This window comes from Dendropsophus ebraccatus, chromosome 7, assembly GCF_027789765.1.
Source record: "Dendropsophus ebraccatus isolate aDenEbr1 chromosome 7, aDenEbr1.pat, whole genome shotgun sequence".
Taxonomy (NCBI): Eukaryota; Metazoa; Chordata; class Amphibia; order Anura; family Hylidae; genus Dendropsophus; species Dendropsophus ebraccatus.
In genome coordinates this window covers 77483352-77510656 of record NC_091460.1, presented here as the reverse complement: position 1 = coordinate 77510656, position 27305 = coordinate 77483352, and the positions used below count along the sequence as shown (strand labels likewise).

Sequence of the window (27305 nt, the reverse complement as noted above, 5' to 3'; positions counted from 1 at the left end):
AACACGGAACGGCCGGTCTCTGAAAAGATCATCCTGGCCGGTACTGCAGTACAGGCCGGATGATCTTTTCGGCCGGTGTTCTGATGCTGGGCGCATCCGTTCGCGCCCGCATCAGAACTCCCCACAGCACACTATGGAGCGAGCAGCCAGAGCCGCTCGCTCCATAGTGTGCACTGACATGGTTTTCTGCGGCTGCACTATGTGTATACGCTCCGACTGGGATTCCTAGGCAGCAATGGACGTATATTTCCGTATAAATCAAGGCCTAGTTTTACGCAAATATACGGTGTGTGAACATAGCCTTATAAGCTGTAGCTCTGATCCAGCACTTTGCCATAACAGCAGAAAAGCAGTATTCCCAGAACCTCAAAATCCAATCCGTTATTGAGAGGCTGTCTAGCAGTCACTGAATGCTGTGATACCTTCTAACAGAAACCTCATATCTAAATGTCTAAAGTGTGTGGGGGCCTAACAGCTGAGAAGAGGAGAGAGGGGTGGAGATTGTTGCATTTCAACTGCCTGACTGCTGAAACACTGATAAGTCGCTGCTAGAGCTGTTTAGCATTGGCTTACACCTTTCCTCTCTCCATTGGTAACATACAAGGGGTATTCTGCTCAAGCATATCTATCAGTCTCCTTCCCGCAGTTCTGAGCTGCTGCTTTCTGCTAAAGACACAAAAAACTGTGTAAGGGTACAAACCCACACACCGTATACGCAGCAGATACGCAACAAATACGCAGCAGATTTGTTGGTACAGATTTGATGTTGTGTTCAGTTATTTAGATCTAATCTGCTGCGTATTTGCTGCGTATCGCAGCAGTAAATACACTGCGTATACGGTGTGTGGGTTTATACCCTAAGAGCTTCTCTCTTTGTCTCCCATAAACTGAATGTGTTTAATCCTAAAACCATATCCTTAAACCATAGTATGGAATGCATTATTAGTTTAAGAAAGTCATATTTCAGTGGAATACCCCTTTAACATTTTGCCATGCCTGTATAAGGTACAATTTAAAAGATATAAGGTAAGAGAGCTGTAGGCCAAAGGAATGGGTGGCAAACAGCTATTAAAGGTGTATGGCCACTTTAAGCCAGGGTGTCCCCAAACTGTGGCTTTGGGTGTTAGGACAGTGGTCTACAGCCGTTAAAGGAAACAAAGCCACTTATTTACAGAGACAGCACCACTCTTGTCTCCAGTTTGGGTGTAAGTTTTGCAACTTAGTTCCATTGAATTGAATGGACCTTAAAGGGAACCTCTCATCTGGGGCAGAACCCATCCTGCCTCTGGATAAAGGATCATAAATAGTGATGAGCGAGTTCTAAAATGCTCGGGTGCTCGTTACTCGAGACGAATATCTCACGATACTCGAGTGCTCGTTTCGAGTAACGAACCCCATTGAAGTCAATGGGAAACTCGACCATTTTTGCAGGGGACCCAAGTTCAGAAGAGGGAAGGTCATGTGAAAACCTGTCAACCTCAGAAAATGATGGAAACACCACGGAAATGGACAGGAAACAGCAGGGGCAGCATGTATGGATGCCTCTGAGGCTGCCTAATCGCACCATTATGCCAAATTCTGGGCAACAGCCTGGTTAAAACAGAGGTAGGCATATGGACCACCAAAAAACTTAGCCTGACACACCATGGCAATAAGAACACAGGGAACCTGAGTTCTCTTGAGTAAGAAATACAGAAATCTGGAAATATACTAGTGGTCCCAATAGTTTTTTGGGGGGGCTGTGAGATATAATCTAGTGGTGGCTGCACCAATACACTCTGTGACACCCCCTTTACACCCTGCAAGCAGTAGTGACCTTAAAGGGGTAGTGCGGCACTAAGAAATTATTCACAAAATAACACACATTACAAAGTTATACAACTTTGTAATGTATGTTTTGTATGTGAATCGCCCCCTTCCCCGTATTCCCCCACCTCTGCACGTGGACCCGGAAGTGTAGTATACCATACATACCTGACGGGCGTCGTCCCCGATCTTCTGTCAACTACATAATCTTTGGAAGGCCGAATCGCTGCAGCCGTCCCTGATGCCGGCCCCCCTCTGCCGCGTCATCGGCTGAGTTATGCACCGTTATGCGATTTGGCCGGCCTCCCTAAGATTACGCCGTTGACAGAAGGTCGGGGACGACGCGCGTCAGGTATGTATGGTATACTACACTTCCGGGTCCACGTGCAGAGGTGGGGGAACATGGGGAAGGGGGCGATTCCCATACATAACATACATTACAAAGTTGTATAACTTTGTAATATGTGTTATTTTGTGAATAATTTCTTAGCGCCGCACTACCCCTTTAAATATGGCTTGAGTAAGAAAGACAGAAATCTGGAAATATACTAGTGGTCCCAATAGTTTTTGGTGGGATGTGAGATACAATCTGTTGGTGGATGCACCTATATACACTCTTTGACACCCCCTTTACCCTGTGTAAGCAGTAGTGAACTTAGATATGCCTTGTGTAAGAAATACAGAAATCAGAAAATATAGTAGAGGGCCCAATAAAATAGTACTGAGCACTTCTTAGAGCTCTGTGTGCAACACCTAAGGGCGGGTTCACACTACGGAATACTCGCGGACAATGTCCGCGGAATTCCGTCAGCTGTCCACCTGCACGGGCACGTGCTTTTTCGCCGGCCCCATAGACACCATTCTATGGGTCGGCGTATTCCGCTATACGCTGAAAGAAGTGTCATGTCACTTCTTTTAGCGGATCGCGGAATACGCCGGCCCATAGAATGGTGTCTATGGAGCCGGCGGAAAAGCGCGTTTTCTGTGCGGGCGGATAGCTGACGGAATTCCGCGGACATTGTCCGCGAGAATTCCGTAGTGTGAACCCGCCCTAATGCCCCCCATCTGCCAGCAGCCGATCACCACAGTGTGCTGCTGAAATCGTGGTAGCTGCACTGCAAGTCCCAGCCAGCAGTCTGTAGTAATACAATTTAAAAACGATTTGAAGCCCTTACAAGAGCTGTTTGGTTGTTTTGCGAGTATTCCCTGCCTACTGGAATGCTAATTCCCCCCCTAACGCTCTCCCTGACCAGCAGCAGCTCTGTCCCTAATCTCTTCCAGCATACGTCTGAAGCGAGTACTGCTGGCTGCGCATTTTATATGGCAGGGTTATCTGATCTGGCCAACCAATCGCTGCTGTCGACATGTATGGGTTCCACGTCATCTCAGGATGTATGAGAGTCTCCTGCATGTTTATTGGCTGAGAAATAGCGCCCAAATTTACAGGAAACGGATGATGAGATTTTCTCGAGTATCGCAAGATGCTTATCCGAGTAACGAGTACCATCACGTACCCCAATACTCAAACGAGTACCAAGCTCGGACGAGCACGTTCGCTCATCACGAATCATAAACTTACCCCTTCCTTCCGATCGAGCTGTGATTTCTCCGCAACGAGACCGGCATTGGGAGCAGAACTGGCAGGCGGGGATAAGTATACGATCCTTTTTTCCAGGTTCAGTTTAATTGCAAACCACACCTGAAGACAAGAGTGGTGCTGTCTCTGGAAGAAAGTGGCCATGTCTTTGTAGAGCTGGATAAACCCTTTAATGGGTTTTCTGGACAAAATGTACTGATGAGCTATCCACATCAGTAACCTTTCACCAGAGTTCTAACAACTGTCTGCCATGCTGCTTAACTGTTCGGTGCCACATTATTCCTTTGAGAGAGACCCAAGCTGCTGTTACACATCGCCACAGCTACATATCGCACTGTGTAGGGGAGCGACAATCAGTTACTGTGGATAGCTTATCGGTACATTTTAGCCTGGAAAATCCTTTTAAGGTACAAATACAATTGTTGTAAGCCAAATAATGTTATGGTGGAGGACTATGTTGCTCAAACCTTCCATAGATATGAATGGACAAGCTGGTCATTCATGTATTCTGATGGAGGGAGGGTTTGGTAGCCACTGCTAATTCTGATCCTTCTCTACCTTTCCAATGTGTTTGGGGACCTTTAGACTTCTTGCACACAGTTGTATACAGATCTGTGTAATAAGGCCTAGAAATACAGTTCCATCCGCTTGCTTTTAACCTTTTCTTTGTATTCTATGACCTGTCATACTGTGGAAGTATTGTTCTCTAGAAGCACTGAAGTGTTGAACATTGCCACATTGTTCCTGTGTACCACCATGCAGGTTGCATGTTTTCAGCTTTTGCTATATTATATACTCTTCCCTAAAAGAGTAGATGTTTGGCATAATCTTCCAGCAGATGTTAATGAGAACATACATATATCTATCCTACAAGGGAAGATGAGATGGGCCGTGGTAACCATCTAAATAAAGGGGCCTGCGCTATACCAGTGCCAGGGCTGATGGCTGTATGAGGAGGCATGATGTGTCCCAGCACATGAGGTGACAGTCACCACACCTCAGGAGGACGGCAGAAAAGTTTGATGTCTGGCAGAGGCGGGGTGAGGCAGGGGGCAGCAGCGGGACAGGAGAGGAGGAAGGAGCCAGGGACAGTGCACAGGAGAGGAGGGAGGAGAGTAGAGCCCACACTGCTGAGGAGGAGAGGAGCTCACACCTGTGTGTATGAGAAGTGTGCAGCAGCAGCAGGGATGTGCCGCCTCACGCCTCATCCCGTGCTAGGATCCAGCAGCAGCAGCAGCAGGAGGGCAGCTGTGTGCGCTCTGTGAGGGCAGTCACCGCCGCGCTGTGTGTACCATGTCATAAGAAGTCCGCGTACACAGCACACCCCTCACACTTTCTCCCAGCCAGTGACTGCACGGTGACTGCTTCTCTCCTTCCCTGCTAGGAGCACAGCCATGAGGCTGAAGCCCGGCTTCCTCCTCCGCAGCCTGCTGGTGCTGGCCACTTTCCTGGCTCTGCTCATCCTCTGGTCCTCCGTGTCCTCCGGCCGGACAGAGCCCCCGCACTCCCAGCTGGCCCGGGTGAGTAGCGGCTTATGTGTTGTGCTGCTGTGTCCGGTATTGTGGAGCTGTGTCTGTGCCTTACTACTTGCCGTCCTTCCTCTCCCTTCCCCCGACCTCCATTACCAGAGGGGCCTGCTGCACCGCCAGGCCGGGTCCCTCGGTGTGAGGAGGGGGATTCATTTCACTGTGGGCACGGCGGCGGCGTATGGCGCAGCATCGCACCCGGGGCTGGCGGAGCTCTGCTTTACGTGCTCTAGGTCCGGGGACGGAGCGGGAGGGAGGCGCCTCGAGTTGGTTGCCCCGTGGGGTTCTGGGTAGCGGGTGCCCCCCAACGGACAAACCGTCACATCTCCCAGCGGTGGTGAGGGAGGGGGAGGCGCGCTTAGTCATGTCGTCCTCCCCGTACCTCACAGCTATCTGCCGCTCCAGAACCGAACCGAAATTCCGCTGGGATATCGCTCCGCCCATAGACCTCTAGGCAGTACTGTAACCTGAAAATCTGTGTATTCATCCGCCATAACGTTAGTGTTCCCGTTAGCGTACACGGGGCCGGTGCATTATCTGCTGTGACACTGGAGTTCAGGAATTGTGCCAAGTTGCTGTTCAAGTTCCTCTATTGCTAATGCATGGTGTGTGTGTGTGTGTTTTCTATACTGTCATGGAGGCTTCTTAAAGGGACTTCTCTGCTGTCATTTACAAATCGATCTGAAGGACTGCAGGGGAGGAGGAGGGGGGGGGGTTATATATGTCGTCATTTCTACTCATGGGAATTGTCACTATACAATGGTCCTAGCAACAATATTGGGATTAGTTCACATCCCCTTTCTACCTCAGGGAAGTGTATACCGTGGCAACCTGTCAGAAAACAATGCAGACATCTAGTGTGACGTGTTGCCAGGAGTCTGGGGACAAATGTAGTGTCAGGGCGCGCTCACGTGGTTGTGTCAAAAACCACACTATGTCACCTTAACCAACCTTTGTCCAGTTGACTTCAATGGTAGATGGGAAACTGCACTATACAGAAGCGGACGTGATGTCAGAGGTTGGTGCTGCCGCGTCCCCCACCCATGCAGGTGCCATAATAGTGATAACATTTGGTCCATTTCCGGATATATCTGCTGCCTGAGGTGGAGCTCAGACATGAGATATATTCTGAAAATGGCCCAGTTGTATTTCTTATGCTTCTCTCTAACGTATATATCTTCTACTACAATAAAATCGCAGTTGACCTCTTGGCTAGTACGTTGCACCATGCATTGCACTGTACATTCACAGATATTTTTTTGATGAAATGGTAAAAGTAGCCACAGGATGAGTATCTGATCAGTGGTGGGGACGTCCACTGATGACAGTGGCAGGGGTCCTTATCGCCAGTTCTCATTGTCAGTGGGAGGTTTCCGTGACCCCCCACTGGCCAGATGCTTGTGATCCATGGATAGGTTGTAATCTTAAGCTTCCCATACACCTTAGGGCCCGTCCACCCACGGACTCCGCTTGGAATCTCGCCCGATATCTGTTTCAGTGGATGCCTCACGCACCTCGGCTTTCTGCTCAAAGAATTGACATGTCAATTCTTTGAGCAGAGAGGCGTGCAAGGCATCCCATTGAAACAAATGCGATCGTTATCGCGAAAATTCAAATGATAATCGTTTCGTGTAAACGCAGCATTAGGGTCTATTTACACAGAAAGATTATCTGCCAAAGATTTGAAGCCAAAGCCAGGGACAGACTATAAACAGAGAACAGGTCATAAAGGAAAGCCTGAGATTTCTCCTCTTTTCAAATCCATTCCTGGCTTTGGCTTCAAATCTTAGGCAGATAATCTGTCAGATAATCTTTCTGTGTAAATGGACCCTTACAAAATCCAACCCAAACTGGAGACAAGAGTGGGGCTGTCTCTAGAAGAGAGTGGCCATGTTTTTGTAGCGCTGGACAACCCCTTTATAGAGATCTAGAGTCTACATGTGACAGCTCAGTCTTTTAAAGTGTCACTGTTTAAATTTTTTAAGAAACTTTGTACTTGGGTTTATTAGCCGAAAAATGCATTTTTATCATGAAAAAGCAGTTTGAACAACAACCCCCCCCCCCCCCCCCCGTCTTCATGGTTCTATTATTGAGAGGGAAGGAGTTGAGGGAGATGAGGCACCAAAACAGAGCAACAAAAGGGTTAATTTACAGCGACATCACTGGGCTATCTCCTCTGAAGTCAGCACTGACCTCTAAATACTGGCTTTCACACAGGTCTTGCTGTGTAATCCTTTGTGCTCTAATCTCCCTCCTCCCCCCTCCCCTCTCCATAGGTTACACAGGGCACGACTGATGTAAAAGAGTCGAGATTTCCTAAAAATGAGCAGTGAATGAGAGAGAGAGGGGGGGGGGGGGGCTGGGGAAAGTCTTTTTGAATGCAGATAATGGCATATTTGCCTAATAAAACCAATTACAAAGTTTTTTTTTAAATCGCCTGGGCTATTGATTTCTGCAAAAAAAATAAATAAATACGACAGTGACACTTTTACGTCTGTGTGCACATGAAGCTGCTGATGGAAGTTTGGGTTGGAACTTCCAAACTCAAAGACCCTTAAGATGTTTCCACAGAAACCAAAACTTCCGGTCTACACTTTTTCCTGCACGTGGATGTTTATAGGACTAAATTTGATGTGCCCCATGTGTCGAAATGTTTCTTTTCAGTGGCCTGAGTAATGCTAGGAACAATGCAATCATGTGATAAAGCCCTAAGGCTATGTGGAAAACATGGATATAGTCATTGGCTGTATCCATGTTTTCCAGACAACCTTAGAGCTTTATCCAAGTTCAGCAGCCCCAGCTAATCAAATGCCGATCGTTCGACTTCGGATGGACTCGAACCCGAACCCGGTTCGCTCATCTCTAATTGTTATAGATTATGTCTAGACAGCAGTGTGTGGAAGCAGGATTGTAATGATGGGGAATATGCATTGTGGGCACCTGTGGGCTGCTGCAGCTTGTTGCCCCCTGATTGTGCAGTGACATCAGCTATGGCAGTACATAAATAATATATCATAGCTGCACTACCGACTTCTACAATATAGGGTCTTTATTACGGTACTCTATACAATTGCTCTGCAGTTTCCTACTTAAAGTCTCCGACATGCCTTTCCAGGCAGATTGCCATTGACTTGAATGGTCCTTTTGTTTAGACTGTTTTGTCAGAGATTTTCAGTGACAGAAATCTCCAAGTGGCACCAAAGGGGTTTGGAAGCTGTATAGTCATGAAACTTGAAGGTCTGAGCTGACGGACTCCAGTGATCTATTCTGACATGTCTCTCCATAGCATGCCAGCAAATCATTCCCAAGTGAATTTCCACTTTCTTTAGAGTCAGTTCCCAATTACGAGTTCATCTTGAGGTGCGGATATGTCACCTCCTGCCCAGAGTTCTCGGTACATCTTTGCATTGTGTCAAAATAATAGTTCATATACGTGTATATGTACAGCTCCAGTTGTAGCCTACAATGGTGCTATCTTCTCCCTTTATTTAGCAGTAAAATAAAAGCCCTGTAATAACAAGGCTACAGGATCCCTATTCATGTAACAGTGCTAGGTATTATTCTGTGTTTATAGTAGTTATTGAAAGGGTCAGTCATTTTCATTCAATCCTTTTTCACCTGAATGTGTCTTGTCTCCAAAAGTAATTTTTCTTCTCATCCAAGTGAAAGCTGTCAGTTGTAGCAGTAATTACTGTTTGTAACTAGGCAGAATGATGGTTTCCATTGTGGGGGAAATTCATGCGACCCATCTAAACAAAAACTATTATTGCAGTTATCTATGTTGTAAACAGTGGTTGTGGAGAACAGCCTATTGAGGAGAAACATGTTTTTAAATAAACTGGTGTCAGAAAGTAAATTACTTCTATTTAAATAAAACTCAGGCCTTCCAGTAGTTATCAGCTGCTGTGTGCCCTGCAGGTAGTGCTGCAGTTTTTACCAGCCTGACACTGTACTCCCTGATGTCGCATTCAGGAACTGTCCAGTGCAGAGGTGGCAGCAGAGAGCACTGTGTCAGACTAAAAAGAGAACTCCACTTCCTGCAGGACATACAGCAGTTGATAAGTACTGGAACAGAAGTAATTTACAAATCCACATTTTTCTCTAGAGGTTCCCTGGGCAGGGCCAAATTGGCATTTTACATATATGTCCATTCGCATAACATTTTTGGGTTAATTCCTACATCGACGACTCATCAAAATCCCATCAAAGCAGAATGGCACCGTAGAGCCTGATATGCCTATTTATGTTTTTAAAAGCTACCACCATGGCGGAAGCCTAAAACATGGTGTGAATGCAGGCTAAGATGAACGCCATCTATACCAACTCATTTTGATTAATTATCGTTTTAGAATTGTACATGAATCAATGACTGTTGAAGAGTGAGTTGTCATGTTGCGTTCCTATGACTTTTTTTTTTGGCTAAAACTAGATGTGTATGGCCCAGTTCACACTGAGAAAAAACTTCGGAATTCCGCTGCGGAGCTCTCCGCTGTGGAATCCCGCTGTGCTCAGTGTCTTGCAGTGAGTGAATGAGAGGGCACACGTGTGTCCACTCACGCCGCTCTCCGCTCAAAGAAGTGAGTTCTGCCTTTTTTGTTTAGTGTGAACTGGGCCTATGGCATAATCATTCAATTAGACACTTTTTTTTTTTTTCTTTACTAGTTTGAAGTCAGTTACATGCATTCCATGTCCGTGTTCCGTGCAAAACACAGAACGTGCAGAACATCATTAACAATGTCCATGCAGCCCCTGCCCTGGCAAGCCCTTGTTATGATCGCAATACTCGTACCTTGAGTAAGACATTGACAAAAAGGGGCCACCCTGGTATTTCCCTTTTTGTGTTCCAATACTCGCAACCGAGTGGGACTTAAGGGGCTATTTATCAGGGTGGTGTGGTGCTCTCCCCATCATGGAGGCACCCCGTGGTAACAGGCTAGAGATATCTGGCTATCTCGTGTTTTGAGACTCGCAACCGAGACTCCACGGACTCTTGTTTTGCATATGTAATAGGCTCTGTAAGCAATTGTTGACCTATCAGATCGGCACTTGCTTACCTGGCGCATCAGGCCATGTAATACTGCCATCATTTTAAGGTGTATGGGGCTCTCCCTTGATGGAAAATCGGGAAAGATAAGCTGCAGCAAGAGCTCTCTCATTGTGGCTGACTCCTTCTCATAGAAAACACTGGAACACTCGCCTGTCAGTTATTGATGTATGCCCACCTTCTGGGGTTGACCAAGAATTGAAAGAAAACTTTGTACAGGGTAGTCCCTTGTGTTTGCTACTAATAGCAATGGTGTTTCTTACCAACATCTGACTACTGCACCCCCATGTCCTACCAGTAAGTATGGCACATGACCACAGAGGCTAGTGGTTGCTGTAGTAGTCACATACCATCAGGGCACACCATCAGACACACCCTTTTATGTGTATGTCCAGCTTTAGACCCATATATTTGTTGTGAAAAAAATAGGCGTTTGCCACATCACAAAAAAGTAGGGAAACCTAATGGTTGTGTGAACATGCTGTAAAAAGCTAATACTACAGTAGGTTAGCAGGGTAGTAGCCAGCAGTGAATTTCTAGACATGCTGATTACCAGGCCTTGGGATTTGTCTATCCTGAGGGTGCGTTCACATCTACAGGATCTGCAGATGATTCGATGCTGTGTTCAGTTATTTAGGTCTGATCTGCTGCGGATGAGGTATGTGTGATGGGGTGGTCACTAGGTAATACTTTATCATGGTTTTGGTGTTAGCAAAGTTGGCGTGTCTGCACCCAGATTATGTCATATCTGTTCACCTGTCTCCTTTGCTGGGAAGCCACCTGTTACATGAAACTGTACATGAGTTGTTCTACACAATGTGAATGTGTAACAATAAGGTTGTGTCATGCTATTATGTTGCTGCACACCTCTGGTGACGTGGTTTGATCTATTGATAGCCTCTTTTGACAGTTCCAAGAGGCGTTGTGCAGATTAGACTACGTATTTAAATAGGATTTGTCCAGTATGTAACCATCCCAAAATCTGCAATTATGCTAAGACTTTCTTTTTTTTTTAACATGATGATCTGCGTATTTAGAGGCCCTCTAACTGCAGGGTGTCTTCTAGGACAGGTTTGACAACCATGAAAGGAAGGGTTTGCCTACAGCTGTGCTAGTGGCCTATGTGACAAGGCTGCTACTGATCGGATCTGGCTAAACACAGGCCACCTGCATGGAGTACTCTGATCAAGGCATATGCAACACAGATTATAACTGTGATTATAACTTCCACATATTCGTTTGGATTGGGATCCGAATGCTGTGGAAACCATGCCCCCCATTCTAGCAGCCGTGCAATATTTTTGATACTCCTGGCAACATTGCGTGGCTTTGCGGGAGCACTTAACATTGCATAGTTACTGGAATGGGGGACATTATTTCCACAGTGTTTGGATCGAAGTCCAAACACATATGTGGAAACACATCCTTAGGTCATGTTCACACAGGCTGTTGTTTGACACGGCCATATCAAACAGTGGCCGCTGTCTTACTACATATTCGATACTGTAGTATCAGCAGGATGGACATCATTTGATTTTAATTGGAATGTGGGCACTGAATTAAGTGTGAGTTGTGTTTTATGAAAAGGAAATGATTCTCACTTTTTCATAGTTCACTCATAAATTAAAGTCTATTACACATAATGAAAAATCAGGAATCTATTAATTGAAAACTAATTTATTTACTGTTTTGAAAGAAGGGCAGCAGGTGGGACATTATGAAAATTTGGCCCTTGCTTTTCAACACATGCGTGCACTGTAAAATATGAATATTCTGCATGTGAGATACCTAATAAAATGAAGGAGAAAGTAGACCTGACAAGTCAAACAAAAAATTGGAAATTACAAGCTGGAATGGCGGATTATTAGAAATCTTACTTGAAAATCAGATATGAGAGCATCTCTTAGAACCATAGGCAGCATGGGGGGGGGGACCAGTCCTTAGGGTACAAACACACACAGCATATAAGCTGCGTATTTACTGCTGCGATACGCAGCAGATACGCAGCAGATTAGATCTAAATAACTGAACACAGCATCAAATCTGCTGCGTATCTGCTGTGTGTGTTTGTACCCTCAATCTGCAATTACAGGGAATAAATAAATCTCAGTTACGCAAAGTGAAAAATTTGGAAACTCTTTATTATAAACTCATTTATTCTACTTTGTCTATGTCCCAGAAAAATATCATTCACAAAGCAAAAATTAAAAGCATTCACAAATACGGCAAGTTGGCATTTTCCTGGCAAACTTTATCTGAGGCATAACAAACACCGTTCAAGGTTTTTCATAAAAACTATTTCACCTAAATTGACTGCAGAGAAAAAATTAGTTTTCACTAAAAAGATTCCTCATTTTTCATTATGCCTAACAGGTTAATTCATCAATGAATTGTGAAAAGGTGAAATTATTTCCTTTTCACAAAATTCATTTTTCTTTTTTTTTTTTTTATTCCCTCCATTATCTAATATAAGCACGCGTCACTAGAAAGGGTAAATTAAAAATATGCAAAGACCGTCTTCTGGCTTCTCGTGTGTTCACCCTTGCTTGTTTAATTAAACACACCATTACTCCTTGACAAAAGCTTTTCTGTACTTGCAGAAGACAACGCAGGTTTAAAAATGTATGTAGGGTAAAAATAGATGCAGAACCGTTTCTTCATTCTAAAGTGGCAGGGACGGAAATTGATTGATATTGTAGGCAAAACAGCTTTGTGTTAGCCACTCTGGTAATATCAGTACTGTGCATATCAGGGGCAGCTTACAGTATTACTTTGCTGCCTGTGCGACAAGTAGAAGGGGATGCTGTTTTTACTTTTAGGGTGCATTCACATGTACATTATCCACAGCAGATTTGATGCTTCAGATATCAATGTAACTAAATGACTGAACACGGAATCAAATCTGCTGCTGATCTGCTGCAGATTCTGTACGTGTGAACGCACCCTTAAAGGGAGACTTCCTTTGTAAAATAGGATCTGTAGTAGGTGGCAAGTGGATCGTCACTGTAGTGACTAATAATACACACCATGACCACTATCATTACTTACTGGCTGATTAATAAAATTACTATTCTGTTACTGAAATAACACTATACAAACAACATTAAATACTGTAAGATGCCATTTCTACATCAGTGCCCTGCAGAGTTCCATCCCGTGAAATCCTTTCTAATTGTACTTGTTCACGTTTCTCAATTCCATCTGGCCCAGGCTGCCGTGACAACTTCTTCCAGCTACAACTTTTATCTGCATAACTTGCTGTCCAGTCATCTTTGGCTCCTCATTTTTCAGCACCCTTCCTACCTTTTCTTTACCCACACAAATGTATTATTCCTCTACTGCAGGGGTCCGTAACTGGCGGACCGCGGTCCGAGCCCAGACCGCGGAGCCCAGCTGTCCAGACCCCTGGCCAGACTCGACAACCGCCTGGATCCAGCGGCCCCGATGTCTCCCACTCCCCCACCACACTGCCTCCCTCCCCATAGGCATACTGTCCTTATATTTCAGTACGCCTGTGGAGCTGGGGGCTGTGTCGGCCTGGCCCCCGGCTGATACGCGCTCTCTGGGGACGTCCCGGGGATTCCCCTGCAGAGCGCGCACCAGTGACCTCAGTGTACACCGCCGTCCTGTACTTCCGGTAGAGCAGGCCGGCGGCGTACACTGAGGTCACTGGTGCACGCTCTGCTGGGAAATCCCCGGGACATCCCCAGAGAGCGCGTATCAGCCGGGGGCCGGGCCGACAGAAGTAAATAAGAAGACAGCCGCAGCAGGGGAGTGAGGTGCTAGGTGAGTTGTGGGGTTTTTTTTTGTCTGGACAACATGTACAAGGGGGCTATATGGGAGGGGGGAGAGCACACAGGGGGGCTATATGAGAGGGGGGAGAGCGCACAGAGGGGCTATATGAGAGGGGGGAGAGCGCACAGGGGGGCTATATGGGAGTGGGAGAGCGCACAGGGGGGCTATATGGGAGGGGAGAGCACAGGGGGGTTATATGGGAGGGGGAGAGTGCACAGGGGGCTATATGGGGGGGGAACAGTGCACAGGGGGGCTATATAGGGGAAAGCGCACAGAGGGGCTATATGGGAGGTGGAGAGCGCACAGGGGGCTATATACTACAGGGGGGAGTGCAGCGAGGGGCTATATGGGAGGGGGAGAGCACACAGGGGGGCCACATGGGAGGGGCAGAGCGCACAGGGGGGCCATATGGGAGGGGGAGAGCACACAGGGGGGCCATATTGGAAAGGGAGAGCGCACAGGGGCTATATACTACAGGGGAGAGCACAGGGGGGCCATATTGGAGGGGGAGAGCGCACAGGGGGCTATATACTACAGGGGAGAGCACACAGGGGGCTATATACTACTGGGGGAGAGTGCACAGGGGGGGCTATATATTACTGGGGGAGCGCACAGGGGGCTATATACTACTGGGGGAGAGCGCACAGGGGGACTTTATACTACTGGGGAGAGCACACAGGGGGGCTATATACTACTGGGGGAGCAACAGGGGGGCTATATACTACTGGGGGAGCAACAGGGGGGCTATATACTACTGGGGGAGCAACAGGGGGCTATATACAACAGGGGGAGCTCACAGGGGGCTATATACTACAGGGGGAGAGAGCACAGGGGGGCTATATACTACTGGGGGAGAGAGCACAGGGGGGCTATATACTACAGGGGGAGAGTGCACAGAGAAGCTATATACTACAGGGGGAAAGTGCACAGGGGGCTATATACTACTGGGGGAGAGAGAACAGGGGCACTATATACTATAGGGGGGAGCTCACAGGGGGGCTATATACTACTGGGGGAGAGAGCACAGGGGGGGCTATATACTACTGGGGTAGAGCTCACAGGGGGGGCTATATACTACTAGGGCAGTCACCCACTTTGTACCTAATTTCAAAGGGCTGGTGAGAGAGAAAAATGCTAAGTTTACACGAGGCGATTATTGGCCCGATCGTACGATTAACGATTTCGAAGTAACGATTTTTTTTTTATAACAATCAGCGTTTAGATGGAACAATATATCGTACAGAAAATTCGTTTTGCGATCGCTTAAGCCTATCTCACACATAGGTAAAATCAGTGAACGACTGTTTACACTGGACGATCGGCGAATTTAAGACGATTTAAGAACATGTTAAAAGATCAAAATGAACGATTTATCGATCATTCGCCGCATTTACACGTACGATTATCGTTCGAATTTGATCGTTATCGCGAAAATTCACCCGATAATCGTTCCGTGTAAACGTAGCATAATAAGCAGCAATTCTGTATGTAAATAGTTGAACAACGTTTGTGAAAAGTAACAAAACACGTTTCCTACTGATGTTCATCTCGGACCTTCACCTGACAATAGACCCCGGTAAGTGGACCTTAACTAAAAGTTGTTGAGTACCCCTGCTCTACAGCAACCAATTCTTTGCTTGTTGTTGCCACTTTTCCCCTACTGCTCTATGCTGTGTTGCAGAGGGACTTTAAATACTGTAAATCAAAAATAATGGTGTCACACATACAACTATCCTAAAAATAATAGTGCTAGGCAGTTTTCTCAAGAATAGTTGTGTCCCTGATGTGTATAGTGCAGTACACTGTAATAATGCTACTTTTTACGATTATTGCTGGGTAGGGAGTTTTTTGCACTTTGTCTTTTTTTTTCTGCTATAGGTTTCAAGTATATCAGTGTGATCAAGTGATGTCCCAAGGCTTCCTGGGAAAAATGTTAGAGGAATGGAACCTGGACTATATTGGTAGTAGCTGGGTTTCCCAGTATGCGGTACATCTCACAGCTGCTGCAGAACCTCTCAATGTACGTCTCCTTCATTGCAAAATTCCATTTTGAAGTAACAGATTCAGGTGGCGTCTCTGTACAGAGGGTTTGTGAGGGTGTTTGTGCGTGAGTTATAAGCATATAACTAATAACATAATATTCAATCATCGCAGTGTTTCTTGACTTCACATTAGGGAGCTTCATGATAATATTCATGTAATTCAGAGTAGGAGGATACATGTACTATGGGATTGCCATTCAGCAGTTCCCTAATGCATTCTGGAGAAAAAAAAGTAAAGCTTCACATTTATGGTTAACACTAATGCTTTATGTTTCATGTTAATCTGATCTGGATAACTCTGCTGAGTCAGCGCTGAATTGGAGCTAGTGAAGTGGTCTTGTGATGTTGTTTGGACGCACGAATAACATTTTGGGCAATTTCAGCAAGTATTTTCTGCTGCTGACTGGTATTTCTGAGACTTCTCAAGTGCCGTATTTATTTTCTTCTGGGAGCTTTAATGTAAAGTGATAATCCTTCAGATATCTTTAACTTATGATGGATAGATACATGCGATTGTGCCATATTTTTTTTGCATTTATTGGTTGTGTTGTCATTTATAACAAATAATGAAAGCTACTACTGGATGCAATAGTATGTGGCTTTGTTAGGCACGTATAGTGTGTATTTCAGAGGTAGCTTAGAAAGTGTTTGGTTTGGAAATGGTTAAGAACAATACACACCCCTAACCTGTGGTGTTGGTTTGGTACACGTGTAATGCAAACATTCATCGCTTCCTTTCTGATTATTCAGTTCTGGAAGAGGAGTATTTTACAATATCTCTAAATCTATAAGCCTTCTGGTGTTAGCTGTAAAGTATTTGGTGAAATAATCTGCTTGTCTGAGAAAACAGAGCTTATGTTGAAACCTAGAGTACCCCAAGATCTAAAAGCATTTACCCCATCATGTTTACTCTTAAAGGGCACTACATAGTTTTTACCATTTAGGGAGATTTCAATTAGAACATCTATCATAAGGAACTGGTCATGTCGCTGGTGTTCTGTAAACCGCCCCCAGTACCTTGTAGCTGCCAGGCATAGCTCTCTGACGCTGTGCCTGGTAGTCTGTGGCAGGGAAGCACCCACCGCCTAGTAAGTAGGCATGGGGGTAGTGCCACTTTAATTTTTATTTTCTCTGGACATCTCCTTTAGGGTACAAACACACACAGCGTATACGCAGCAAATACACAGCAGATTTGATGCTGTGTTCAGTTATTTAGATCTAATCTGCTGCGTATTGCAGCAGTAAATACGCAGCGTATATGCCGTGTGTGTTTGTACCCTTAGGGTGCCTTCACACACATCGGATCTGCAGCAGATTTGATTGTGCAGATTTGATGCGGTGTTCAGTTATTTAGATCAAATCGACTGCGGATCTGCTGAAGATCTGCTGTGTATCTGCAGCAGAAAATCCACTGCGATACCGTATGTGTGAAGCTACCCTTAAGGGTCTTATTTTGTGCATTTAGATGATTTACCTTTTAGTTAAATTGTTATTGATGATTATGCAGATCTGCAAGGGCAATGAGCCACAGACTAGGTATTATTTCACCCAGCAGATCTAGCTTGGCAGCCTTGTGACGGCCCTTTTCACTCAAGCTAATCAGATGACTAGAAATTCAAGAATCGCATCAAAGAATTATGACTTGTAAGGAGGAAAAATACACATTATTCTGGGGGGGGGGGGGGAGCAGGTTAACACCACAAAAATAATTATGGAGGACACAAAAAGGTGCAGGTGCAAAAAAATGCCACGCAATAGGTATGTCTAGGGGAAACCATATACAGTGGTGCCTTGGATTACAAGTATAATTCGTTCCGGGACGGTGCTTGTAATTCAAATCTACTCTTAAACCAAAGCAAATTTTCCCATAAGAAATCATAGTAATGCAGAAAATTCCCCACACCCCAAAATAATGATTTATTATTCTGAATAACATGTAAAACAAATGAAACAAACATTCAGAAACAGCAGAATATGTGATATTATAAGTTACTGTACAGTAATAAAGAGGATGGGAAACACAAGGACTGACAGAGACTGCAGGGAGCATGAAGGAATGAGCAGGGCAGATGTGGGCACATACATGCAGCACTCTCTGTCCAGGGAGAGAGGCAGGGCCGGTTTTAGACTAGATGTGGCCCTGGGCAAAGTTAAAGATGGGGCCCCAAATGCTGAAATATTTTAGCAACAATACAATACATTTACTCTTTTGTTGGTGGTACCTGTTGCTCCTGGTGGGTTCGGCCATCAGTGTAAGGTGTATGGGGCTCTCTGGACAGTCCTCTGACAGATGATATCAGTGGACATAGGGGATCGAGCTTGATGGAAAATCAATGCCCAACCTCTTTGTTCTAAGAGAGATAAGCCGCCATCAGATCTGTATGGCTATGGCTTTACCCTATCATAGAAAACACAGGAAAACTCAGATGTGCCAAATTTCTGTGTATGGGGAGGACGGGACCAGATGGGAGAGAGAATTGTCAGCTGAAGGAATGTTCAGCCAGCAGTTATTGGAAGCATACGGCCACTTTTAAGGCCGTATTACACGGCCTGATATTCTGCAGAAGTGAGCGGCAATCTGGTAGAATGGAGCTCGCTTAGAGAGCCTACTACAGCAAAAGCTATGGAGGAGATTTATCAAACTGGTGTAAAGAAGAATTGGCTCAGTTGCCCCTAGCAACCAATCAGATTCCACCTACTTAGAATCTGAGTAATGAAAGGTGGAATCTGATAAGTTGCTAGGGGCAACTGAGCCAGTTTCACTTTACACCATGTTTGATAAATCTCCCCCTATGTGTATATATACAGTATATCATTAGTGATGTGTGTGCAATCCTTGCAGTATATAGTAAACAATAAAGATATATATACTACCTGATCACGTTCCCCGGTGTCCTCAGGCCATGTCTGTGATATATACTACCTGATCATGTTCCCCGGTGTCCTCAGGCCTTGTCTGTGATATATACTACCTGATCATGTTCCCCAGTGTCCTCACAGAGCGATAGCGTCCTGATTCGGACAATTTTCGCTCCATGTATTAGGGCCCTTACTCAGTTCAGAAGTTTACATGCCGGGACTGCCGCTACATGTCAGGACTACCGCTACATGTCGGGACCGCCGCTACATGTCGGGACCGCCACTACATGTCGGGACCGCCGCTACATGTCGGGACTGCCTCTACATGTCAGGACCGCCGCTACATGTCAGGACCGCCGTTACATTCTGGGACTGCCACTACATGCCAGGACTGCCGCTAAATGCCAGGAATGCTGCTAAATGCCAGGACTGCCCCTACATGCCAGGACTGCCGCTAGTGGTGTAAATACAAGAACTATTTATATGAATTGCTTTAAAAAAAATAAATAAAAAAAAAATCACTATAATCAGGACCAAATATTACCTCCATACCGTTATTGAAGAAAACACACTATATATAGGCCAATATTACCACCATAAAAGTGACCGCCCCATAATGACTCTATATACACTATATACAGACCAATATTACCACCATAGAGTGACCACCGCATAATGACTCTATATACACTATATACAGACCAATATTACCGCTATAGACTGACCACTGTATAATAAATGACTATATACGCTTTATACAGACCAATATTATGTGGCTGCCACCCTATGGCTGTACTATTGGTCTGTATATAGTGTATATATAGAGTCATTATGTGGCAGTCAATCTATGGCAGTAATGACTCTATATATACGCTATATACAGACCAATATTATTGCCATAGGCTGACCCCTGTATAATGACTTTATATACACTCTATATACAGACCAATATTACCGCCATAGAGTGACCACTGCATAATGACTCTATATACAGACCAATATTACTGCCATAGACTGACCCCTGTATAATGACTCTATATACACTGTATGCAGACCAATATTATGTGGCGATAACTCTATGGCTGTACTATATATACTGTACTGTGGCTGTACTGTATATAGTGTCATTATGTGGTAGTCAATCTATGGCAATAATGACTCTATATATACGCTATATACAGACCAATATTAATGCCAAAGAGTGACCACTGCATAATGACACTATATACAGACCAATATTACCGCCATAGAGTGACCACTGCATAATGACTCTATATACAGACCAAAATTACTGCCATAGACTGACCCCTGTATAATGACTCTATATACACACTATATACAGACCAATATTATGTGGCAATGACTCTATGTCTGTACTTTTGGTCTGTATATAGTGTGTATATAGAGTCATTATGTGGTGGTCACTGTATGGCGGTAATATTGGTCTGTATATAGTGTCATTATGTGGTAGTCAATCTATGGCAGTAATGAGTATATATATATATATACGCTATATACAGACCAATATTAATGCCAAAGAGTGACCACTGCATAATGACACTATATACAGACCAATATTACCACCATACAGTGACCACCACCTAAGGACTGAATACCACCTTATTTTTTTCTCAATAAAATACACCGTATTGCCTTAGTGATGTCATCATACACTATACATAGGAGCTGCAGCGTATACATAGGACTGATGAGGCCGGAGAATGGCTGCAGCTCCTATATACAGTCTATTCACCTCAACACTTGGAGTCAGCAGTGCTTATACACACACACCATTATATATATATATATATATATATATATATATATATATATATATATATATATATATATATATATATATACACACACACACACACACTCACACACCCATGAAAACACATTATACAGATACAAACCATCCAGTCCACACACTATACACAGGACATGTAACACACACTGCATTCATGCATTATACACCTACATTCATACACATTACACACTACATGTACAGAATACTTACTCCCTCTAGCATGCTGGTTGTAGTGGTGAATCCCCCTCATGTTCCTTGCAGCAGCAGGTTGTCATCCTCACCCGGCAGCCCTCTCCTCCATTGTCCCGACAGCTCCACACCAGAGCAGGAAGTCACGTGCAGTGAGAGGAGCTGGAGGGAGGGGGAGCTACACACACATGGAGCAGACACCGAGCCCAGCGTCCTGCAGCCTCTGCGTGACCCCTGATAGCAGCAGCCAGGGATCACTCCCAGACGCTGGAGGACACTGTCTGTGCTCTCCTCTCCACTGGAACTGCGGTAGGGGGCCCTGGGCAATTGCCCTGCTTGCCCCCCCCTAACGCCGGCCCTGGAGAGAGGGGTTACAGATATGGAGAGATTACCTCCACAGTCCTGTCCCCTGATGTAAGCCCCAGCCTGAAGTGGATCTGCCATGATTTGGAAAGTGAGGGAGACTTCCTGGGTCAGAGTACAGTGCTGTAGACTCCGCTATGCAGACCCTGCCGCTCCCCCACTCGCCCTCCCACCAAGTACAGGAAGCTCTTAAACCAAAGCAATGCTCTTAAACCAAGTCACAATTTTGAAAAACTGTGAGCTCTTAAACCAAAATGCTCTTAAACCAAGTTACCCTTAAACCAAGGTACCACTGTACATGCTGCTAGGAATGCTTTGTTCATTGCCCAGTGTAAACATCCCAGTGATCAGTCGACAGATGAGCAAACACTTGTTTGACAGCTGATGGCATCTTTTATATAGTTGTAAAATAATTTTCAGCATCACATTTTTTTTCCTGTGTAAACAGGGCCTGTATAATGGACAAACAAAGGATGTCTATGAGAGTAGGGGTTCTTAGGATCATATGTTTATAACCTCCCTGATAATTGACAATTTAAATTGAAAGTAGACAAGCGCTGTTCGACTTCCTGTATCAACAATTGGCACTTGTTACGGGCAATTTATATGCCTGTGTAAACACTCTTGAGCCACATTCAGACATGACGGATTTGTAATAGATACTTAGTGCTCATTACTACTATCTTGTAGAATTTTCACAGATTTCTAGTTTGCACAGCAAGGAATAACAACAGAATTGTAGCATACTCCATAGAGGAAAAAGTTATGTATTTCTGAACCCACCCGTACCTGAAATAGTAGGGTAATTGTTGATACTGTGCATTTGGCTTTACATCTATGAGAAACTCTGTGTCTAAGCCTATCTAGTCGGAGTGGGAAAACCTTTTCCAAAAGAACTTAAAGGGATTTTGTCACCTTCATTTTGTTCAGCTACTGAAACTTGTTCTGTTTTGTATTTTCTATTTATCGATTGTAACTTTTTTTATGTTAAGAAGAACTTCAGCCAAAGATGATTTTCAAAATTCCTGTTGGCACCCCAAACTTATATAACTTTGTGATTGCTTATATTACTTTTAAATTGCTACTTTCATCCCCCTTTCTGGCTGCAATCCTGTACCAAACGATTTTGTCACAACCCACTGCTCGTCTGTGGGTGCCACATCTCATTTGTGTCACTCCTGTGGGTGTTTTTGCAGCAGTACGGCAACTCCCTCCTCTGTGTTTTTCAGTGAGTGGATGGGATGCAGAGAAGTGAAGACACAGTGAGGGTCCATTTACATAGAAAGATTATCTGACAGATTATCTGCCAAAGATTTGAAGCCAAAGCCAGAAACAGACTATAAACAGAGATCAGGTCATAAAGGAAACCCTGAGATTTCTCCTCTTTTCAAATACATTCCTGGCTTTGGCTTCAAATCTTTGCCAGATAATCTGTCCGATAATCTTTATGTTTAAATGGACCCTTAGAGTCCTAATAGACAAAGCAATTTTTAACGACTAATGATAAACTGTCGCAAACGAGATTGTTTATCGTTAACCTGAAATCGTCTACCATATTACACAGAACAATAGTCGTTAGTTACGATAATTACTGCGATCGTTATTACGATCGTTTACTCCATCTGATACCAGCAAAACAATGAACAATGTGCAATTACACTGAACGAGTAGTGAACAAATGCGGAACTTGAGCGAACGAATGTGGAATTACAGCAAACGATTAACAATGATTTCAGATCCAAAGCAACGATGAATGACACACAAACGATTTATTAATAGTTGCCTGCAATTACACAGAACGATTATCATTTAAATTCAAACAATGTAACGATAATCGTCCCGTGTAATAGGGCCCTAGGTGGCGAGGTGTGAACAGAAGAGGAGGAAGCTGGAACATGTACGATTTGAGCTGCGCACACCTACTCCTTAGACACGAAGTGAAGGGACAATGAAAGATTGTTAAAATGGGAAATGTGGGTGTCTCGGAGCATCGATTCTGGGCTCAAAAGCATCCAGGGGATGAGGTAACAATATTGTGTAGCAATATGCTATCAGGAATGCCCCTTTAATACTCACACTTAATAAGCATCTTAGCCTAAGTTCCCATTTCATTTTTGTATCTGTTAAACATCTATACATTTTATAGTGGAAAGGGAAAAATACATAAAGGGTTGCTTCTGTTAAATTATACTTTTTAAAGAGTGGTTGACCACGTTTTTGTGTGTGGCAAATTTAAAGGTATTGTAATGGAGACAGTGAAAAGCAGTGTGAACCTAGCTTTACATGTGTCCTTATGTAACACACCACTATCTTATGACAGGCCTCAGCACCCACTTCTGCTATTCCTGTCTGTTTTCTATTGCTCAAAATGCAGTAAATGACATTGCAGGAGGCTCTTGTAGGCGGTATTCCATTCTCTCTGTGTCATCTTGGTGGAAAGCAGTATTTTAAAGTTTTAACCTTTTTCTTGAAAGTTTTGTGACTTGTCTAATCAAAGTGTCATGTAAGCTATTTGTATCTGGGTCTAAAAATGCTTTTATGCTGCCACTTTTTATTAGTTTGGGATGTATATTTTGAAGATTGTTGCTATACACCTTCCAACTTGAACCTTGTGCTTTGAGCAAAACATTGAGCACAAAGATGGTGAAGCCAGTAGGAATAATTTGGAGACATCAGGATATAATTTGTCCACAAGATTACATACAGTCTAGGCTGTGTTCACACATTGCTATGTGTTGCAAACATAGCATTTTGTGCTCTGCGTAATAATAGTACCAAAATGTTCAATATAGCCCAAGCCATAATGTGTTATAGTCCTCTATCCCTCTCATCACGTAAAGTGTGTTTTTGTGGTATATGTTTACAAAACATGCTAGCCTAAAAACTGTCTAACAGCATTCCCCTTACCCCTGTATACAAAGCAATCTTGCTATCCTGCTGACTGCCCCCCTATTCACAGCAAATTACAGCTTTTTATAACTGTAGGAGACTGGGGCAATGATGTACTGTAGTCATGGAACAGAGCACCATGTCCTAATCAGGGCATATATTGTGTTGTGAAGCCCCCTACAGGTAGATTATATGATAGGTGTCATATGTTCACTCTATAACCTACTATATGCTTGTAGGTTATGTCTGTTTTGTCTCTCCAAGTATCTGGCATGGACCATTAACTTTATCAGTGTTGTGTAAGAAAAAACTGTTTAGTTTAAATAGACCCTGTCATTTCAACAAACTTTGCATGCATGAATAATAGTATAAGTTATTATAATTAACTTTTTGTAATGTATCAGAGAAAAAGCTTCCTTTTCCCTTTATCAGGCTCCTTACTGCAGCCTTCTCATGAGAGATCTCCTCCTTTTTCTACATCTAGTCTTGCTTTCTGGGCTATGCAAACACTATTGACTAGGAGCTGTAATGTAAATAAACTGAACTGTAGTTAGAACTTCAGAATGTTCAGATATTGCTGCAGGTAACTTCAGTATCCCACGCCCTAAGGCTGAAAAACTTGAGATCTGAGGAGTTATTTGGTATGGGTTTAGCTGTCCTTGTGCATGCCTGTTACATAAAGAGCAACTTTAACATTTCTGTAAAGTGTTGTCAAAAATATCCTCCTCCCCCAAGATTTATACTGCTGACACTGTTAGATAGCTGTTAGGTCTAGGAGACACATGGTACCTTTCATATATCCATCTGCACTTCCAGAATAAAAGCTTTAATTTCCCTGTGACCCTGCTTCGATTTGACTTTTCATCGTGCAAGGATAGGAAATGTTTAAAATAGGGGAGAATTTACTCTGGTGCATAATGCTGCTGACGATTACTTTGAAAGACATATTAAGGGGTGCTGGCCCCTTAATAAATCTTCCGGTGCTGCAATGGCCTTCACTACACTGGGAAATAGTATTTCCGCTATGATTTATGCACGGTTACTTGCAGGCTGCCTTGGCCATACCCCTTTTATATTGCGCTGTGCCCACTTTTTGAAAAGTAATAAATCTGCCCCACAGAGTCCGGTAGAGCTTTCCTTAAAGAGGATGTACCACCAGATACATCCTCTTTAAGCTAAACCCACGGATCGAATGGCGCCATCACGGGGAAGCCAGTGCCGCGGTCCGTTTTTCAGACAGGCCCGTTTCCTATGCACAGCGCCGTTCTATGCACCGGAACCGGCCGGTGCTCAAGCACTGGAGGTGGGCCGGCCCACCCCCAGTGGGAGGGAATTTCCTCCCCTGTATGACGCGGCTCCGTTAGAATGAATGGAGCTGCGTCATACAGGGGATGGAATTCCCTTCCACTGGGGGCAGCCCGGCCTACCTCCAGTGCTTGAGCCGGTGCATAGAACGGCGCTGTGCACGTGAATCGGGCCACGGTCCTAAAAACGGACCGGGCACCGGCTTCCCTGTGACAGCCCCGTTCGATCCGTGGGTTTAGCTTAAAGAGGATGTACCTGGTGGTACATCCTCTTTAATATAGAATCATTCTGTATGTTCTCCTATGCCTTCAGGTCAGCAGTATCAGTACTGAGACCTTAATTTGGAGAAATGTGACATATCCACACGTGGGTAGTTGCTGGGTTGCTGAGAAGTTGTATTTCTGTACTGCAAAGGTAAAGTAAAAAAAATCTCATGCTAGAATTCATGCATGCAGTATCAATTTAATATGACTTTATAATGAAGGATTTGTTTCCTTTGAAATATCAGGTCATAAACCTGTGTCATCTTTGAGCTGTTCTTTCTTGACTACATTTCTCCCTGTATGCCACTTAGACTTAGGTCTGTTTTGCATGACTGACCTTCCTTTACAGTGGTGGCCAATTAAACAGGAAAACCGATTGGGGGGACAAAACAAGAAGAACTTTGGGGTTAAGAATTGAAATAACATAATGTTTTTTTTTCTCCTATTATATCTAGCATTGTAAGTGGCAGTACAGTGGTGCCTTGGATTACTAGCATAATTCGTTCCGGGGCCACGCTTGTAATTCAAATCCACTCTTAAACCAAAGCAAATTTTCCCTAGGAAATCACTGAAATTCAGATAATTGGTTTTACACCCCAAAAATAAGGATTTTTTTTCTGACTAACATGTAGACAGATGAAACAAACATTTAGAAACAGCTAAATATGTGATATTATAAGTTACTGTACAGGAATGGAGACGATGGCAAAAACTAGGACTGACAGAGACTGCAGGGAGCATGAAGGAATGAGCAGGGCAGATGTGGGCACATACATGCAGCACTCTCTGTCCGGGGAGAGAAGGGTTACAGCTATGGAGAGATTACCTCCACAGTCCTGTCCTCTGATGCAAGCCCCAGCCTGAAGTGGATCTGCTATGATTTGGAAGGTGAGGGAGACTTCCTTGGTCAGATTACAGTGCTGTAGACCCCGCTATACAGGCTATGCCCCTCCTCCGCTCCCACCCAGTACAGGGAGCTCTTACACCAAAGCAATGCTCTTAAACCAAGTTACAATTTTGAAAAACTGTGAGCTCTTCTTGCAAAACACTCTCAATCCAAGTTACTCTTAAACCAAGGTACCACTGTAATTTGTATAGTAAGGTTGGGTTCACACTGCATTTTTTTTAAACGTATACGTTTTGTGGGGGGAAAAAAGGATGCAAAAATTAGTTTGGATCTGTTTTTCCATTGACTTCGATTATAAAAAGAGGATCAAAACAAATTGTTTTTGTTTTTTTTTTTTTTAGTGTACACTGAAATGCCTCTCTAGCCCATGTCCCCAAACCCACCCCGTATATATTTGTCTGATGACAACCTAATGTAATAGCGGTTTATAAAGGTTCTATCTGTGCTGTAATGGAAATTATATTGTGCTGCTGCAGAGGTATGGAACATTACCTAGACTAGTGCAAGTTGTTTCCACTTTTCAGCTGAGAGCGCGATTAGGTCTGTACGGCTCTGTTCACATCTATGTTCTTTCTGTAACTTCTGTTTATAACTCTTTGCCTTATCCATTAGACGATGGATACCAATGGTGGCTAATATATTCCATTGACATACAATTGTCCTGTCATGCTGTCCATTGTTTAAAAGGAAAGAAATACACTTTTTTGTCAGTATTATTATGTCTGTTGAGTATGGCTTATCAATAATAGTGAATCTATTGTTGAAGATGTGTATTATAAGTGAAGTTACTGAATTTTAGAAAACTTTAACCTAGGGCTGTGGAGTAGGAGTTGGAGGTAGTTTTGGCTGGAGTCAGAATATTACTGACTCCAACTCCAGCTTTAAAAAGTCTTTCAAAATTTTATAATTG

General features: G+C 44.1%; 1 protein-coding gene across 2 annotated transcripts in view; it reads left to right on the top strand.

The window, feature by feature from the left end:
• Window positions 1–4476: 4476 nt before the first annotated feature.
• GALNT7 (polypeptide N-acetylgalactosaminyltransferase 7) overlaps window positions 4477–27305 on the top strand; it is a 158439-nt gene continuing 135610 nt past the window's right edge. The window contains exon 1 of one of the 2 annotated variants that reach the window (XM_069977814.1): window positions 4477–4923. In XM_069977814.1, coding sequence (XP_069833915.1) covers window positions 4798–4923 — 126 coding nt within the window. In that variant the 5' untranslated portion in view covers window positions 4477–4797. The remainder of the gene's footprint in view (window positions 4924–27305) is intronic. The other variant, XM_069977813.1, reaches the window with a different exon arrangement.